We start from the raw sequence: 19,218 nt of genomic DNA on the forward strand, positions 1-19,218 counted from the left end.
TTCGGGTTTTCCGGCGGTTAGCTCTGCTGACCGGAGCCCCCGAACGATCCCGGCGGCGAGAGCCTCCGAAGCGCTAGAGATCGCGGCGGAGAAGTCAGACGAACCCGCGAGCTTGGCGATTTGCCGCAAACTGGAGGGGACTTCTGCGGAACCAGACCAAAGGAAGCGATTCAAGTCGGAGGAGACGATGCTGATGGCCTCGGCGGAGGAAGAGGCGGCGTCGGCGACTGATATCAACGCTCCGGCGATCCTCGCGAGCTCTCTCCGCCTGCGCGCGACGGAGGGGAGGTGGTAGAACTTGTAGGCGCCGTAGGCGGAGACTCCGGCTGCGGCGGCGAGGAGGAGGAGGCGCGACCCCCGTCCTCGCCGGGAGGAACCGAGCCGTAGCGCGGCGAGTGACGGCATGAGAACCGAGGAGGTTGCAGTGCTGACTTGGCTGTTGGTGCAGTAAAATAGTTAGAAAGCGAATCTTTCTGAAATGTGAATCACGACATACTTACTTTGACGTTGACTAAAGTCAAGTTTGAAATGGAATTGCATTGCGTTTGCGATGCGAGAGACGAGCAATTACGTTGAAAAATCCTCACTTATTCACTAACAAAAAAAACAAGATCTATTGAATTATGAATTCACTTCTGTTGTATTCGATTAATTGGAAACTTGTTTCGACTGATATTAAAGGAATTGAAGTCTTGCGCGCGCACAGTTGGTGTGATATTAAGACAGAAGAGTCAATGCAATTAAATGCTGAGTGGGACCATAGGAGGTGCTGCTTGCTCATCTTGCTACGTCATTTATGTCCTCTTCGAATAACTTTCTCTAAAGGCCCATTTCGTTGTATATAAAAAGACCCGCTTCAGAAAACGAACTAGGGCTCAGTCGACCACTATTTTGAGGCCCGGATCCATTCCCTGTCGCCGGCCGCCGGAGCTCCTTCTCTTTTAACTGAGGATTGAGCGGATCCAATGGAGGGGGAGGCTTTGGGTGGGGATGGAGGCTCTGGGGACCTCGAAGAATCCGCCCCCTCGATCGAGAAGAAGGATTTCAGGAAAGGGAAGAGGAAGAGGTTTCACCAAGCGCTCCTCAATCTCTACCTTCCTCCTTCGCCCCCGCGGTCGCCGCCACCTCGACTGCCTCAAGTAATCTCTTTGGCCACCTCTTCGCCCTTCCATTTTTTCCCCCCTACGTCAGCGAATTTTTTTCTGATCTTTTTGATGTTATATTACTATCCAAGCAAGAGTAGCTTTAGTTCTTTTTGAGACTAGGATGCCCTAATCATAGATTTGTTATCACTAATCAGAGAAGTCAATGCAAATTGGGTATTGCACCGCACCATTTCTCGCTCTCCATTTTATAGCATGATTTGGTTTTGTATTTGCTTTAAGTATATACACGTTGAATTATGTTTAAGTTAATCTTCTGTATGAAATTTCAGTGATTCAGATATATTTAGATTGAAAATTTACTTTCCTGAAGTTAAGATTTGTTATTTACTTTTCTCTTTTACTTTATGAAGTATTGATATATGCAATCAATCTTGTGTGTAAAGAATTAGTTGATGCAAATGCAAATAAGTACAGAGTTGAATCAGGATTTTATAATAGTGATGAAGTAATAATTAATGATATGGCCACAAAATTTGTTCGATGATGGGATAAGTTTCATCTGATTGACCTCAAATAGTAGAAACTCATGATCTGTTTGTTTTTGTTATATTATTATGAATCTGTCTTTCGAGAAGTTACTATTTGGCACACAATGAGTTCATAATTAGTGTTCTACTTGTCATTTATATTAAATAACTTTCATTAATTTCGAGAGAATAAAGGAAGTGGTATGCCAGGCTCAATGTGAAGATGGCTCAGAGCTCATGGTTTTCTTTTGAAGGAGTCAGACTAGAGCTTATAGTTTGATTGTTATCAACTGGGGTTATCGAAGGCAGATTAGTTGAGTTTGTTTTCAATGGCCATTGTATTACATGTGTTTGGATGTATCGTGTTGCTCTAGCATATCATATATTGCTCTAGAAGTCTAGACCATATTGTCTTAAGGGCGGATGAGTTAATTGAGTTTAGATCAAAGGGAGAAGCAATTGACACCGTTAGGTTTATTGACTTAAACAATACCAGGATAGATTTTTCAAGCTTATTGTAATGTAGATTTGAATTTATTCCTTTATTTCTCTCTTGGAACTTGATTTTGGATACCATTTCAATCTGTTTCCAGTTCTTAATCATGGATTCTTAAGCTGATCCTGTTCACTATTAGTCAAATGGCTGACTTTTGGTGGATTGACAGTCTTCAACCTTCACGTTTGACCAAAGTAGCCTGTCAATTGCTTGTTGCTGGAGGGTGCAAATACAAGAATTTGAAGAAGATAGGATACAACTTGTAATTGTAACTTCTTCATTCTACCATGTCCTACAACCAACTTTTACAAGTTGTCACAAAAATAATTGATTAACTACTCCAAGGCAACAAATTGATGCAATCTTGAAATACAAATAACACATGTCAAATTTTCTTCTTTTGTCTTTTCATGTAGTCTTTCAGACTTCCTTAGCCCTCTTGGTGTTATCTCTGCTGCTAAATAACACCAATATTTGAGCTGTGTTTGCCTTCATTACTAAAATTACACCCTTGATAATCTATGACAGATACCTGTGGAAGAGCTAGTGCCTCTTGTTTGTGGGGATTTGGATTCAAATTTTGACCAAGGTAACTGGGTGTACTACAATTTACAAGCTATTTGATGTTCTGGTTATCACTTCTAGCTCTTTTGTTTTTGCAGATGTAGATAATAACGGAAGTGAAAGCTCTCAGGCTCTTGCAGATGACCTTGTACCCAAGAAACTCACAAGGGCTCAGAGAAAGAGGCTTAGGAAAAGGAAGTTGAAGGAAACTGCCTCAATTGGAAGAAAAATCATTGGACCTTTGTTGCCATCCAATGTCCAATATGTGAACGAACTTGAATGACTAACATACTAAATAGTTCCTTCATGTTATGTACAGCTTGTTATATTAACTGATTTTCTTCTGATTACAAGCTTAGATGACTTTTGTTTGCAGAATTTGTAGGATCTCAGGCTATTTTATTTGTCTCATGCAGAGTCTGACTCCCATGATAAATAAATCTGTAATGAGCTGAAGCTCTGATATTATTTGCCCGTTACTTGGGCTCTCTGAAATTATTGTAGTAAAAACAAATTTGTGGAATCCGCAAATAGAGCGCTCCCACTTAGTTAGTCTCATGGTGGCAAAAGACGAATACGTTCGCTCCCGGCGCTCCAGTCAATCCGTTTCAGGATCAACACAAAGAAGGTAAATCACGGATGGTTATTAGTCTTTGGAATAGTGATTAGCACATAAGGGAGGCATTTACTTCGATTTTGTCCACATAGTCAGTCTTATAACCATATGTAATGAGATAAATAAGGAAACTATGTTTGACCATTAGAGCATTCACATTGACGTTAATATTTGAAGTGTTATTGTCAATGTAGATGCTTTTAGCATTATTATAGTATTAACGCGTTCAAAGAATTGAACGTGGTAATGCTACATATAAAAAAAATTAAAAAAAAAAATAACATATTGGCATTAACATGTTTGTATTAATGCCAATGTGGGTATTTTACATGGTAGTGGACTCATACTTTTAATGAGGTGCTGGATATTATAATAAAAATGGGTTATAGTAATATCTATCCTACAGTAATCAATTCAATTATGACCCGGACTCAAATTCAATTATTGATCTACATGATTTGTTTCAATCCATCCAATTCAAATGATCCGGTCCAATCAAACTGGCACATTCAAAGATATGAGCAGATCTCGTGCAACAAAGTCTTTGCTTTGCCTCCCTAATAATTCCAACCGCAGATGGTCGTTTTCCTCCACTGCTACCAAATTTCCTGCAAGTCGCAAGATGCTCTGCAGTGGCCTGAGCTGATCCTTTCCGGCCGCCGGGTCCGCCGATCAATTGCCGTCGAAGAGAGAGCGCAAAGTGTCGACTTCACCGGAGCGTCCTGTGGCAGCGAGAGAAGAAAGCTACGTGACGGCGACAGAGTGAATGCTCCGTCCGTGGCTGTTTCATCCTCTATTTCTCGATGAGTTTGCGGATTGGAGCTTCAGCAGAGGACGAGTTGACAAAAGGGACGGCACGGGAAGAAGATGACAAGGAGCAGAACAGGACCAGGAGTGGTGGGTAATGGCGCCGGAGCAGGACAGCTGCCACCGGCGGTGTGGGAGCTCCTCGCGGAGCTCCGCCCTGTGGACCACGGCCGGACCACACAAGCGGCGCCCCCGCTGCCGATGATTCCGCCACCGGATTCTTAAATTAATCGCGTTTTTAAAAACACTCTTTCGCTACTGGATTCATGCAAACTGACGATCAGACGATATCAACAGTCCGGATTTGCTCTCCAAAGAATAAAATGGGGACCCATAAGAGCAGAAAAGCCTTGCTGTGTAGCTCGAGCTGCACTTGCGAAGCTGTAGGAAAGTGACGAACTGGCGAGGATGACATTGGCAACAGTAGAAAATAAAGGGTATGAAAAGATGTGAATATTCCAATTGCGTTGATCCAATCATGCAAAAACAGTTCTCTCGATAGGAAACAAGCTGCTGCAGTGACATGCCGAAGTGTCACAATTAAAGAATTCAGAGGATCAACTTCAGAGAGCAATGATTAGGTGTGTTCTTTAATACAACCTACTGTATAGCCATTTCACCACCGTCTTTGTGAGTTCGTCAGCCTCGCAGAGCAAATGCATGTACTACGATGACGAGAATGCTCCTCGAGACCGTCTGCCATCGGTGAGTCCGTTCGTTTACTAATGCAAACCACAATGCAACAATTTGGGAGCAAGCAAATGAACTTGAAGACTTGGATTTCGGAGGGTGATTCGAGAAAACCTCCAGAGTAAAGTGAAAGTTTTCTCTAAATTAACATGAAAATTAAATGTCGAGGAGAAAACTTTGAGACCGAGGGAAGAGAGAGGAAAAGGAAGAGCGACCGGTTCTCCTTCCTCTGTCTTTTTCTAGTGGCCATCCTTTAATAATTTCTCCCTTCTTTTCCCTTTCAGCAGCGGAGGAATCAAATAAAAAGAGAGAGAAGAAAGGAGACAAGGCAGACAGAGATGGAATCGCCATGGCTGCTGCTACTGATGAGGATCCACGACGACGATCGCGGTGATCATCATCAAATTTAATCCACTAAAATCGCTCTCCAATCTCGTCTTCAAGCTCCATTTTTTTTCCTTAATTAAGGACCAGAGCAAGGGCGTGGCGCCGGAATTATGTAATCAAGAAGCATTTTTTGTTTGTTTCATGAGTTTCAATTAATTTCTTGTTTTGATCGATGGATGTTTTGGTTGATTTGGCAGTTGCAGATCTTAAAGTTGGCTGGCCCGTGATCAATGATGGTGAAGAGTAGAGCAGAAATATGGGAGCGGCCACGAAGCTGATGAGGAGCTCGACCAAGACCCGCCTAGACATCGCCGGAACCGCACCATGTCGCATGGCTTCCATCAAGGCCTCTTAAGCTTCCCCAACGGCCTGGATAGCGGCAACCGCGACCACGTCGCTGAGCAGAACAGGCGAGACAATGGTAGCGCCGCTGGGGTACACCCCGCGCTCGTACTTCCAATAGAAGACGAGACCTGTATCTACGATTCCGCCTCTGAAGAAGCCGCCGCCGCCTCTGCCGGAGGTCACATGCTCTCTGACTTGTTCAATTGTCTGCAGCCGTCAGGGCTGGCGGCACCGATGGACTTCCATATCATCCCTTCGAGATCCGTAGCCATGGGCGCAGCCGTGGACTGGTACGTCGCCGACCGGCATCACCACTATCAGCAGCAGCATTCAGCGGCTGGTTTGAGCACCGACTCCTCCTCCGCGATGGAGCTTTTCCTCATGAACCCGACGGCAATGCAACAATCACCTCAACAGATTGGATTTTCATCTTCGCCACCACAAATTGCCACCTTTCAGCATCATCCCTTTACGGAGTCATCTCCCTTCGGCGCCGACCGGGTGGTAGAAAGCCAAGGACTGTCTCTCTCGCTCTCCTCCTCCCTGCAACACCTGGAGATGAAGGCCAAGGCCACTGACGAACTCCGAATGAGGGAAGGGATCCTATACTTCAATAACAATCAACACCTGCAGGACCAGCAGTTGCACGTCGCCGCCTTTGGGGGCGGCGGAGCCGGCATAGTCAACCTGTTGAGAAGCTCCAAGTACGCCAAGGCAACGCAAGAGCTCCTTGAGGAATTCTGCAGCGTGGGAAGAGGACCAACAAAACAGGCCAATAAACTTGCAAAGCGCGGTAGCACATCCAATTCTAACCGTAACTCGAGCAGCATTGGCAACTCCGGCGGCGCATCAAAGGGCTCTCCGGCTTTGTCTCCTGCCGAACGATTTGACCTCCAGAGGAAGAAGACCAAGCTCATCTCCATGCTCGACAAGGCACGTATAATTTATCAATACAATTTTCAATTTCCGGCAATTTATTCATTACATATAGAATTCCGGTAAATTGGTGGGCGCCGACGGCCACACACATAGGTGGTCGAGATGATTCTCGGGTCATTTTTAACAAGATTTCTCGATATAGTGGTTGTTGGGTGGGGTTGCTTTCCATTATGGGCATTTTCAATAACAAAAACCTTGGTTAAATAGATCTCTAATAAATCTTTGCAATACCAATTCTGTGTGCTTCGACAGACATAGAAACCACAAAGGAGGAAGAAGAATTTTACCGTAGAATACTTTTCTGCAGCTGCAACAACAGCACTGATTCGATTAGTTGATCTGTTTCTTTCATCAAATCCTGCGTAGAGTGCAGTGTCCTACATCAACCGCGGGCTCTTGTTATCTTCCCACAGAACTGAAATGCTGATGTATGAAATTTGTCTTTCTTTATCTCCACGATTGCATCATGATTCTAGGCACCAAAGGCATGATAGACGCCAGATACCAGAGGGGAATTGGTTTTTTTTACTCTCTTCCATAGTCTTTTCGATGTAATAATGATTAGTGAAGAAAAGCTAATCAACAAGAAATTACTGCGATTTCGTCGATTGTGATCGCAGGTAGACAGGAGATACAACCGCTACTGCGAGCAGATGCAGATGGTGGTGAACTCGTTCGACTCGGTGATGCAGTTCGGGGCGGCGACGCCGTACACGGCGCTGGCGCAGAGGGCCGTGTCGCGCCACTTCAGGTGCCTCAGGGACGCGATCGCGGCGCAGCTGAAGCAGACGCGCGACGCACTCGGGGATAATAATAATAATAATAATAATAATAATAAAGATGGCGGCGCCGCTAGGAGTTCTGGTGGCTCCGCCATCATCACCAAGGGCGCCACGCCGCGGCTCCGCCTGCTGGACCAGATCCTCCGCCAGCAGTCCACTTTCAGCCAGTTGGGCATGATGGAGCCGGAGTCGTGGCGGCTGCAGCGCGGGCTTCCGGATCGCTCCGTCAACATTCTCCGAGGATGGCTGTTTGAGCACTTCCTTCACCCGTACGCCTTCTCGTCAAAGCTAATTTACAAATTAATTTGCACGTTTAAACATCTGCAATATAATACTCCTCTTCATATCAGTTTTCAATTTTACGAACTACTTGATGGAAAATTTTCATAGAATCGTTATCCATTTGACTAATCATTTTTTTTACTCCATCTGCAATTTCAAATTCTCTCTAGATCGTCATTCTAAAGCTTGTCGTACACTGTACATCAAAGATCTGACACCGAGCATTTATTACAATGTTATTCCACTGCCATAAAGGATTTGTCCTTTCCTCAACCGCTGTTCACTTCTATGAGCAGAGCATAGCATGCATCCCGTGTCCCATGAACAGTTACTTTTAATGTTGTTTAGATCTTGTCGTCCATGTGCTTAGTCGCCCTTGCACCAGAAAAGCTGCAAGAGGAATTGGTGACCGAATTCATAGAAGAAATCGATGGTTTGGTCGTGTGGTTTGTTCTCAGGTACCCTAATGATTCAGATAAGCATTTGTTGGCGAGACAGACAGGTTTATCCAGGAACCAGGTTTATCCCATGAATCTCTTCCCGCCTTTGTCTTCAGTGATTTTTCGATTAACCTCGTAAACGGCGTTGATCATGGTTGATGTAGGTGGCCAACTGGTTCATCAACGCGAGGGTAAGACTGTGGAAACCGATGGTGGAGGAGATGTACCTACAAGAATCCAAAGTGGAGGAGGAGGAGGCGCCTCCGCCGGAGGAAGAGACGAATCAAGGAACGCACTCACCTACGATGAGACCCGAATCCGTTAACCCTGCAGCAGTTGCCTTCGCCGAAGAGGCATTCGATCAAGTGCACCGGTTCGCCACGGTGGCGACGGCCGGCGGTGCCGGAGACGTGTCACTCACGCTCGGAGTACGGCATGCAGGAGCCACATCGGAGAGGAGCAGGTCCTCGGTTAGGGACTTCTCCGAATGTTGAATTTTAAACAATGCTAGAAATCGAACCACCCTTGACGCAACGAGTTAACTGAGATAGACACAGCAAGAACATAGACATTAATCTATAAAATCATTTGCAGGTTTCTTTTCATTATTATTAAATTTTGTCACCGGAGAACACTAACGGAATTGTGAATGATGAATCGCAAACTGATGATGATTAATTTTAGCTTATTTCTAACAAATGGAAGAAATGACAATTTCAACTCTAATTTTATATCCTCGACCATAATCGTTAAGGATCACGATCTTAATTATCCGGTATCAATTTAGAGATAGAATCAGATTAGTAAGGATCGGATTGGATGTAGAATCATACTATCCGATTAGAAATCCGTTAAATTTAATTTAGTACTTAATAGCATGATTAAATTAATAAATCAATTTAATTTTTAATTAATTTTTAAAAATAAATTAATAATATTAATTGATCCGGTGCGAAAATCGAAAAGACGGAAAGCTGGAGATGTGACACTCATGCTGACTTCCTGTGGATTGCGCTCGGACCTGTAACACAAATTACGTCAGTGTCGAGCCAGGGAAGGGATCCTAGGCGTTGGCCCTCTGACGCTCAAGTCAGTCACCGACAATGAAGTGGAAAGAGGAGCAACAAGAAGATTGTAGCACAAATAGTGAATATCGCATACTTCCGTCGATACTTGAACCCCCTTTATATAGAGCTCCGGTAGCGCGTGTGCATGCTTCCTAAGGCGAGTACGCTTCTCAAATCTTTCCCTGAAAAGACTTGTCAGGAAAGTATCCCTGACATAGTATCTTAACAGACCGAGCATATATCTGAAGTGACAGTGGAAGCTTCCATCGTACGATCTTCTAACAGTCTATGTCTGGTGTAGACGACACTAACTCCCAAAAGGATATCACTAGATATCATCAAAGGTGTACTACTAGACCGAGTGGGTTGGTCGTTCAGCCGGAATTCCGTCATCCTGGTGCCCCATCTGGCCGGTAAGAACCTTGTTGTTCCTTAGTGTGTGTTTGCTCGACCATAGGTTCACTTTGTTATTGTCAAAGCCCGTTGTCAGGCCAAACGAGGTAGCCGCTCGGACGAAGCCTGTTGTCAGGCCAAGTGAAATAGTCACTCGACCAAAGTTGAACTCTACATATCAATCTCTGTTGTCTGGCTGAGTGGGGTAGGCGCTCGGCTCAGTTTCTGCATATTATCTCCCTTGAGCGTCGGTTGTTTGATTGCTCCTCGTGTCGAAGGTGACGGTGGATCTAAGCCTTCTCCCCGGTCGGGCCATACTTCGCATGACCGGTCGATGTCATCTACGCGTTGACCGCCTTGACCTTTACCTCCTTTGACCTCCACAATGGCAACAAGGTGTGGCCCTTCATCATCACTGTATCACAAGCCTCCCCCTCAAGTCTAGTCGAAGAAGGCTGTAAGTCCGACTGTCTGGACAATTGTCTGAGCAGATTTCCTCCTGACCGGCACAACGAAATAGTGCAAATCCCTGCGTATTAAGGCTGAATGTATTCCCATGCCGTCATTAAATGCCGACCCATGGCGATGCGCCACGTGTCCTGCCCACTGTCGCTACACGCCTGATGTGACAGGCGGATATCCACTATGATGTGATGTTTGGCGGTTCAAATTCAATGGTCTAATCTTGGCCTAGGTTTCCGCAATCTAGATCGGACGGCTTCGGTCAGTCGACCCCGAGGCTTATAACCCCGTGCGTGTCTACGCTTCTTCCTTTGCATCCTCGTCTTCGTGATCTTCGACGATAGCTTCTTTGAGCTTCGACGACATCTCTCCTCCACTGCTCCACCGTCGACCTATTTTCTTGTAAGCTTCCCTCTGATTGCGTATGTCCTCTAGTTTCTTGGTTTTTCTTTGCGTTCCGGCGATAGCTGATGTGCGCAAATATTATGATCTTCTACGCATATTTTAGCGCACATTCACGTGACATACGCACATATATTCTTCACATGATCGCATCTTTTATCTTGTATTCATCATATCTATTGTTTTGTTTGGATATATGCTCTTTGTTTGGTTTTATGTTGACATGAAAGATTTTCGGAGCTTGAACGGAGGGTATTGATGCACCGGAACCAACCAGACAACACGGTCGTGCAACCCTGCACGGCCGTGTGGCCAAACAGGAGAGGAAGAGCACACGACCGTGCAACCCTGCACGGTCGTGCGACCACAACAGCAGCCAGTCAGCACACGGCCGTGCAACCTTACACGGTCGTGCCACCCCAGACAGAGAAGGAGATTTGCACGGTCGTGCACCCCTACACGGCCGTGCCCCAGGAGACAGAGCCCAAGGGCTAAACAGGCGTGCAACCCTGCACGATCGTGCAGCCATGCACCGAACCGAAGAAGGGCACGGCCGTGCCGCCCTTGCACGGTCGTGCGTGCCGCCACGGTCAAACCTTAATTCTATATAAGGGTTTTAACCCTTTTTGCCAAGGGGGAGGCGAGCCGCCAGGGAGAAAAGGATCTTGGAGCAATTCTACGCCGCTTTGGATCGCCGTTTAGCGAACTTCTACCACCACATCGACTCCAGAAGCTGAGAGTTGGATCTGAAGGCCACTCTTCGACACCCGATAAGCATATTCCTTCTTACTTGCTGAGAATTGTATGTTTGTCTATACTATGTTTTTGGATATCTCTCAAACATTCATGGAGTAGATTCCCTTGTTAGGATTAGGGAGTAGTCGGGGTATGGATTGATGTAAGACTCGAATTGTGTTTATACTTGCTGGATGAACCTTCATGCTTTGTTTCAATTGTTAATTGCTTACTTTTGATTGTGAAGAACTTGTCAGCCTCGTAGAGGATTACCACTAGATCGTACACTCGAGGGGTCATAGTGACAGGGGTAACCCGTTCACAGACATCTATGATAGCTCCTTGAGAGGAAGGCAAATTCTCCCCAAGGGAGCGAGAGACCAGGCTTAGCTCTACTCACTATTCTTAATTTACCAGTTAGAGTTATGCCCTCAAGATTTGCCGAGGTGCCCTAGTGACAGGGGTAAACCGTGACAGGACTTCTTAGGGCATTACCCTATTCTGGCTCTTGAGAATACCCACTTAGCTTCCGGCAATAGCAGGAATAAGGACAGCGAGAATAAGACAAACCGAGACACATCAATACTACCACGACGAAATCGACCCCTAGAACTCCTCATCACCAAGTAATATTTCGACCTTGCGACTCTCGACTCTTTCCCTCGACCTTTCTTTTCCCTTAGCCTGATCAAGACCGTTGTTAGTCTAGCTAACCATAAGTGAGCGATTGCTAGTGCTTATAGCTAGTCCCTATGGGATCGATATTTTTATTACTGACGATGAATCCGTGCACTTGCGAAAGCGTAATAAGTTTTTGGCACCGTTGTCGAAGACTGCATCCATAACACTAGCTAGGTCATATTGGATTAGACTAGGCTTTGTTTTCTTTATTCTCTGCATATATATATATATATATATATAATATTTTCACTCTTCTTCCTTACTGCATTCATTCTTTTTCATTTCTTGTTGTCATATTTTCTATCTTGTTCTCTTTTCTTCTGCATGTGTAGAGCTAACCTTTCAAGACAGCTGCTACCATTTGATCCAGAGATTGACAGGACCTTTCTGAGGAGAAGGAACTTACAGAAAGCTTTCCAAGCAGCAAAAGAACCCTCAGAAATGACCGAAAAACTGCTGAAAGATTATGCGGCATCATATGCACTAGGGGTCCAATCCAGTATCACTCGACCACCCATCAATGCTGACAACTTTGAGATCAAGCCCGCAATAATCCACATGGTCGAGCGAAATCAATTCGGAGGGGGGGTCACACGAAGACCCGAATAATCATCTAGAGCTGTTTTATGAAATTTGTGGCACGATGAAGGTGAATGAGGTTCCTCTATAATCGGTGAGACTGCTTCTTTTCGGATTCTCTCTAAAAGACAGGACCAAGCAGTGGCTAAATTCTCTACCAGCAGATAACATATCGTCTTGGAAACAATGTGAGCAGAAATTCTTAGACAAGTTCTACCCCCCCAAGCAAGACTGCCCACATGAGGAACCTAATTGCCAGTTTCAAGCAGATAGACTCAGAATCCCTATTTGAAGTCTGGGACCAGTTCAAGAGCATGTAGAGACAGTGCCCCCATCATGGCCTTGAGAAGTAGCTGGTTCTACACACCTTCTATAATGGAATAAATTATCACACGAAGGTATCATTGGATTCTGCGGCAGGAGGAGCACTGATGAACAAAAGCCTTGATGAAGCTGAAGAGATAATAGAAAATGTGGCACTAAACCACCATCAGTGGCCATCTGAAAGAGCTAGCGGTGCTTTCTCAGGAAATCAGATGAAGGCGTCAGGAAAATTTAAGGAGAATGCATTCACACTCATGTCTGCGAAGCTGGACGCCCTGACTAAGAAATTTGAAGCCATGAGTAGCAACACAGCTAATGCAATAGTCTGTGCTTGCGACATCTGCGGAAGTGCGAACCGCGCTCAAGATACTTGCCCCCTTGGGCCAATGCAGGCACAGATAAACCAGCTTGAGCAATGTGATGCAATAACAGGCTACAATCAGAGGCAAAATAATCCGTACTCCAACACATATAATCCTGGATGGAGGAACCACCCCAACTTTTCATACCGAAATAATCAAGTCCAGTGGCCGACACATCAGACCTACCAACATGGACAGCAGACTCATCAACAGCAGCAACCTACACAGCTGTCTAGGATTGAAAAGATGCTTGAGGAAGCTCTCTCGGAGCAAAAGAAGATGAGGAGCGAGATCAAGCAACTGACTCAGAGGCTGGAGAACTCAGAAAAATACCAGAAGATGCAAGACAGCCAGATAACCCAGATAGCTCAGCCCATCTCAAGAACACAAGGTACATTCCCAGGGAAACCAGATTTAAATCCGGTGGAACATTGCAATCGCATTGAGCTGCGGAGCAGACGTACTATGGGAAACCCTCAAATCATCACTCAAATGGAGGTTGACTCAGAAAAGGAACCCACTCTCCTAATGCCCAATCAGACTCAAAACAGGGATGGAGAAGAGGGTACTAAAAAGATTGGAGAAGCTTGTCAGACTATCCCCACAGAATCAGATGATCCCGTTTCCTCAGAAGCTTATAGCATTCCAAAAGGATGAAGAGTTTCACCGGTTCTGAAAAGGTTAAAGAGATTTGCGTTGAGGTACCGTTGTTAGATGCGCTGCACCAGATGCCGAAGTTCACAAAATTTTTAAAGGGAATCTTATCCAATAGAAGGCAAAAAGGTGACTTCGAGACCATAGCATTGACAGAGGGTTGCAGTGCTCTTTTTATGGCGAATTCCCAACCAAAACTTCAAGATCCAGGAAGTTTCTCCATACCGTGCAAAATTAGCTCTGAACTCATACCGAGAGCCTTCTGCAACTTGGGAGCTAGTGTCAACCTACTCCCGTACTCTCTGTGCAAGAAGTTGGGACTCCAGAGCATTAAACTGACTATTATGACACTGCAATTGGCTGATCATTCATGTAGATACCCAATGGGTATAGTGGAAGACGTGCCAGTAGAAGTGGGGGGGTTGTGTCATCCCCACGAACTTCATCATTATGGATATGAAAGAGGACCCCAAAATCCCAATCATTCTTGGAAGACCATTCCTCGTCACGGCAGGAGCCCTCATTGATGTGAAGAATCACAAGCTATCATTGGAGATCGGTAAAGAAAGAATTGAATTTGATTTGTCCACCCCTTCTAACTGCATCTCCTTTTCCCAGGGAAATCCTAGCAGGATAGATGCACGTGAGGTCGAGGAGCGCACATTTCGAGAAAGTTCCCCTCCCGTGGACGACAAGAAGTATATATGTCCTGCACGAGCAAAGCTAAAGGCGCAGACTGGAACACTAACCCTAGGGGGAGAGCCGTGCTTCCATGGGTTTAGCCCGCACTAACCGGAACGGGGTCGAGCTAAAGACCTAAAACAAGCGCTTCTTGGGAGGCAACCCAAGGGTTTTTCCTTTTCATTTTAGTTGATCATTCTGTTATGTGTTTTGTTTCTTTGATAAGTTTAGTCAAGTGTTTTATTTGGTTGTTCCTTTTCAGGATGTGCATGGCCTCCACGAGTTGGTCGTGAGCAGTTCATAGGCGTGGAGGCGTCGGAGGGGCTGAAACAAAGAAAGATGAGTCATCCCAAGTTAAAAGGAGGCCGTGTAACCTTGCACGGTTGTGCGTAGTTGACAGAGGAGCAAAAGCCACAGGCCGTGCCACTGGGCACGACTGTGTGGCTTGAGCCGAGAAGAAAAGGGGCTGCCCGTGCCATCAGGCACGACCGTGCGGAGAAACCAGAGGCGAAGGAGATCTGGGCCGTGCCACTCGGCACGGCCGTGTGCCCACAGCCGAGAGGAGAAAGGAGGAGGTCGTGCCATTCGGCACGACCGTGCAGAACCCGGTCTAACCCGACCGTGTCTATAAGACACGGTTGTGCCCCACCCCGTGCGGCGCCGCCTACCTCCTCCAAGAAACCCTAGCCTCTACCTTTCTCTCTCCCAAAAACTTCCCCCTCCCCAATACACCTCATCTAACCCTAATTTCTCCTTCTAGAGTCCACTTTTTCTTAAATCTACATCTAGATCTAATAGATTTCCAAGCCAAGACTTTGGAAAAGGAAGCTAATCCCCTACACCTCCTCTCCCCTGCTCCTATCCTCTCACAATGTCGCAAATCTTGAAGAGACTTCGTCGAAGAAGTGGTGGATCTGGAGAAGAAGATACACCGGGAGGTGACAAAAGAAAAAGGAAAGCTTCATCATCAAGAGGCAAAGGGAAGAGGGTAACACACGACGAAGGTAACAAGAATACATTTAATATTGTTTTTAGAAATCAAGATAAAAAAGCTAGATATGATAACCTAGTCGCTAGGAAAATTGTATGCACGAAATATATGGATCCCGCCACTATAGATATATTAGGAATTAGGGATGATATTGATTGTATGATTAGCTCTTTAGATTGGAATGATATAATGTACTTTCCCCCCGGGGCCACATCAAGGACCTCCTTATCCCCCACCCCCGCCACCATATTGATTTCATCGAGGCGATGAAAAGTCTAAGTCTGGGGAGGGGTGTTGTTGCACAACCTGAGTCTGGTTGAGAGTCTTTCTTTTGTTTTTGCATATGTTATTTGCTTTCTTTTATCTGTTTAGTTTAGTTTTATCTATTTGCATTTTATTTGTTTCTGCATGCACATTATTTGCATTTTCTTATATGTGGCATATTTGAGAACATCAACCGTCCACTTTTTCGGCCACTTGTCCAATAGCAAAATGTCTAACTTTTTCTTAGTTCATGAGTGATCCAGATTGTGTTAGTATATTTGGTGTATCTGTTAGGGTTGCAAAGTTGCAAACATAGTCCCATATTGGAAACGCATGGGAAAGATCATGAGTTTATAAGAGAAAAGATATCTCCATTGGTATAAGGCCTTTTGGGGAGAGCCCAAGAGCAAAGCCATGAGGGTCTAGGCCCAAAGTGGACAATATCATGCTATTGTGGAGATATCTAAATTCTTTTCGATCCAACAATTGGTATCAGAGCCCGGACTGCCAGAAGGTTTAACCGCCGACTGTGCACAAGAGCTAGAGCAGTCAGACGGGTCAACCCGTAGCGAGGCGGGTCGGCCCGTGGCGGGCTAACCATTTGGTAGGGCGGGGCGGGCTAACCCACCAACTTGGCGGGTTGGGAAATTTCTAACCCAACCCATTCTAAGGCGGGTTGCGGGTTTGACGGGCCAACTCGCGGGCCGATCAATTTTTTAAAAAAAAATTAAAAAATATTTCATATCTTCAACATTTTACTTCGAAAAAGTTTTCTACAATTAAATGTATATATAAACATGTATTTTAAATATAAATGAACACAAACGAGTACTTATGTTGGATGAAAAATACTATTTTTATTTCAAAATTATAACAAAGAAAGATAATAAATTGGCATAAAACTTAGCTTACATATGTTTTTCAACCCGCGAGCCAACCCAAGCACGAGTGGGCCGACCCGCGCAAGTCGCGGGCCTAGGCGGGTCGGCCCACAGCGGACTTGGGTTGATAAAATTCCAACCAAACCCGTTTAAATTGTTTGGCGGGGCGGGCCAACCTGACGGGCCCAACCCAAATTGACGGCTCTAACAAGAGCTATGGTCTAATTGAGCCATGTGGGTACAATATTGACCTCGAACAAAGAAAGTGGGGGCTCCTATGTTCGGATCAAGAGGACCAGACACCAGGCAAGAAGTCCTAGTAGGTCGGGTGGACCGAGGGGCAGGAAGACCTGGTGGGTCGAGGATCGGACGTGGGAAGCCTATGATCTTTTGTTTGAGGGGGGGGGATTGTTGGGGTTGCAAAGTTGCAAATATAGTCCCATATTGGAAACACATGGGAAATATCATGGGTTTATAAGAGAAAAGATATCTCCATTGGTATGAGGTCTTTTGGGAAGAGCCCAAGAGCAAAGTCATGAGGGTCTAGGCCCAAAGTTGACAATATCATGCTATTGTGGAGATATCTAAATTCTTTTCGATCCAATAATATCCTCTTTCTCTATCTTTAGTAGCATGAAATAAGCTAAGTATTGTACGGAGTTCAGTATAAGTTTTTGGCCTAACCTTAAGGACTTACTTTCACTACACTTACGTACTTAAACTTGAATGGTAGATATACTTTTGAAATAGTTATGATTCATCCAAATTGTTTAGTACTTGTGTTCTCATGGTGATTCCTTATTTACATTTTGGTTACTGGATAACCTCGGATCATGGAAGCTCATTCAGAAAAATCTAAATCCCAACATATGCATCGCATGTGTAATAAATGCTACTCTATATCACTATGCTTAATAAAAAAATTTAAAAAAACAAATAAAAAAAATAAGGGATAAAAAATAGTTGTCGTGAGTGGAAACTAACAATTCACTCCGACCGAGTCAGGTTACTAGGGAAATGAATGTTACGTTTCTCTTGATTCCGAGAAGTACCCTTTGAGATCTTGTGTAATTTAAGGAAAACGAACCAAGTGTGCGGCAGGTAAGTGCCTATCACTGGGAATATTAGGAATTCAATTGTATGACGACTTAACTAGGACAAAGAATGGAAACTTGAAGAGCTTGAGCTACTTACTACACCGAGCACAGAGGACTTATGTTTAGGTCATACTTAGGTTATTCCACAGTCATGCTTATCAGTGAAGCTAGATGATAGAGTTAGGCGAATGCACTAAGGATTATGAAACACTACATGATTTCATGAACATAGTTTGTAGCATTTTGCTTGAGGACAAGCAAAGGTTTAAGTCTGAGGGTGTGATGTGCGCTAATATTATGATCTTCTACGCATGTTTTAGCACACATTCACGTGACTTATGCACATATATTCTTCACATGATCGCATCTTTTATCTTGTATTCATCATATCTATTGTTTTGTTCGGATATCTGCTCTTTGTTTGGTTTTATGTTGATAGGAAAGATTTTCGGAGCTTGAACGGAGGGTATTGATGCACTGGAACCAACCAGACAACACGGTCGTGCAACCCTGCACGGTCGTGTGCCCAAATAAGAGAGGAAGAGCACACGATCGTGCAACCCTGCACGGCCGTGCGACCACAACAACAGCCAGTCAGCACACGACCGTGCAACCCTGCACGCCCGTGCCACCCCAGACAGAGAAGGAGACTTGCACGGCCGTGCACCCCTACACGGCCATGCCCTAGGAGATAGAGCCCAAGGGCTACACGGTCGTGCAACCCTGCACGGTCGTGCAGCCACACACTGAATCGAAGAAGGGTACGACCGTGCCGCCCTTACACGGTCGTGCCGCCGCGGCCAAACCCTAAGGCTATATAAGGGTTTTACCCATTTTTGCCAAGGGGGAGGCGAGCCGTCAGGGAGAAAAGGATCTTGGAGCAATTCTACGCTGCTTTGGATCCCCGTTTAGCGAACTTCCACCACCACATCGACTCCAGAAGCTGAGAGTTGGATCCGAAGGCCACTCTTCAACACCCGATAAGCATATTCCTTCTTACTTGCTGAGAATTGTATGTTTGCCTATACTATATTTTCGGATATCTCTCTAACATTCATGGAGTAGATTCCCTTGTTCTGGGATTAGGGAGTAGTCGTGGTATAGATTGATATAAGACTCGAATTGTATTTGTACTTGCTGGATGAACCTTCATGCTTTGTTTCAATTGTTAATTGCTTACTTTTGATTGTAAAGAACTTGTCAGTCTCGTAGAGGATTACCACTAGATCGTACACCCGAGGGGCCCTAGTGACAGGGATAACCCGTTCACAGACATCTAGGATAGCTCCATGAGAGGAAGGCAAATTCTCCCCAAGGGAGCGAGAGATCAGGCTTAGCTCTACTCACCATTCTTAATTTACCAGTTAGAGTTATGCCCTCAATATTTGCCGAGGTGCCCTAGTAACAGGGGTAAATCGTGACAGGACTTCTTAGGGCATTACCCTATTATGTCTCTTGAGAATACCTACTTAGCTTCCAACAATAGCAGGAATAAGGACAGAGAGAATAAGACAAACCGAGACACATCAATACTACCACGACGAAATCGACCCCCTAGAACTCTTCATCACCAAGTAATATTTCAACCTTACGACTCTCGACTCTCTCCCTCGACCCTTCTTTTCCCTTAGCCTGATCAAGACCGTTGGTAGTCTAGCTAACCA

General features: G+C 45.1%; 2 protein-coding genes across 3 annotated transcripts; both read left to right on the top strand.

Moving 5' to 3' along the window:
- The first annotated feature begins 843 nt into the window (after nucleotides 1-843).
- On the top strand, nucleotides 844-3,167 carry LOC122036539. The gene is made up of 3 exons (XM_042595887.1): nucleotides 844-1,139; nucleotides 2,658-2,718; nucleotides 2,792-3,167. Exons 1-3 carry the CDS (start codon nucleotides 966-968, stop codon nucleotides 2,974-2,976), a joined length of 420 nt encoding a protein of 139 aa, XP_042451821.1. The 5' UTR covers nucleotides 844-965; the 3' UTR covers nucleotides 2,977-3,167.
- A 716-nt stretch (nucleotides 3,168-3,883) lies between these two features.
- Nucleotides 3,884-8,586, top strand: LOC122036544 (BEL1-like homeodomain protein 2). 2 transcript variants are annotated; one of them, XM_042595892.1, is made up of 6 exons: nucleotides 3,884-4,821; nucleotides 5,091-5,305; nucleotides 5,391-6,471; nucleotides 7,098-7,528; nucleotides 8,000-8,060; nucleotides 8,146-8,586. In XM_042595892.1, exons 3-6 carry the CDS (start codon nucleotides 5,518-5,520, stop codon nucleotides 8,473-8,475), a joined length of 1,776 nt encoding a protein of 591 aa, XP_042451826.1. In that variant the 5' UTR covers nucleotides 3,884-4,821; nucleotides 5,091-5,305; nucleotides 5,391-5,517; the 3' UTR covers nucleotides 8,476-8,586. The 2 variants fall into 2 exon arrangements, with proteins under 2 accessions (XP_042451826.1, XP_042451827.1); XM_042595893.1 differs by having other exon boundaries at nucleotides 5,094-5,305.
- Nucleotides 8,587-19,218: the final 10,632 nt, after the last annotated feature.

Source organism: Zingiber officinale, unplaced genomic scaffold, assembly GCF_018446385.1.
Source record: "Zingiber officinale cultivar Zhangliang unplaced genomic scaffold, Zo_v1.1 ctg171, whole genome shotgun sequence".
Taxonomy (NCBI): Eukaryota; Viridiplantae; Streptophyta; class Magnoliopsida; order Zingiberales; family Zingiberaceae; genus Zingiber; species Zingiber officinale.

Coding starts and splice junctions, on each gene's coding strand:
- LOC122036539 (XM_042595887.1), top strand. CDS start 966: ATGGAGGGGGAGGCTTTGGGTGGGGATGGAGGCTCTGGGGACCTCGAA. Junction 1,140..2,657: donor CGCCACCTCGACTGCCTCAA/GTAATCTCTTTG, acceptor AATCTATGACAG/ATACCTGTGGAAGAGCTAGT. Junction 2,719..2,791: donor GGATTCAAATTTTGACCAAG/GTAACTGGGTGT, acceptor TTGTTTTTGCAG/ATGTAGATAATAACGGAAGT.
- LOC122036544 (XM_042595892.1), top strand. CDS start 5,518: ATGTCGCATGGCTTCCATCAAGGCCTCTTAAGCTTCCCCAACGGCCTG. Junction 6,472..7,097: donor TCATCTCCATGCTCGACAAG/GCACGTATAATT, acceptor TTGTGATCGCAG/GTAGACAGGAGATACAACCG. Junction 7,529..7,999: donor TTTGAGCACTTCCTTCACCC/GTACGCCTTCTC, acceptor GTTTGTTCTCAG/GTACCCTAATGATTCAGATA.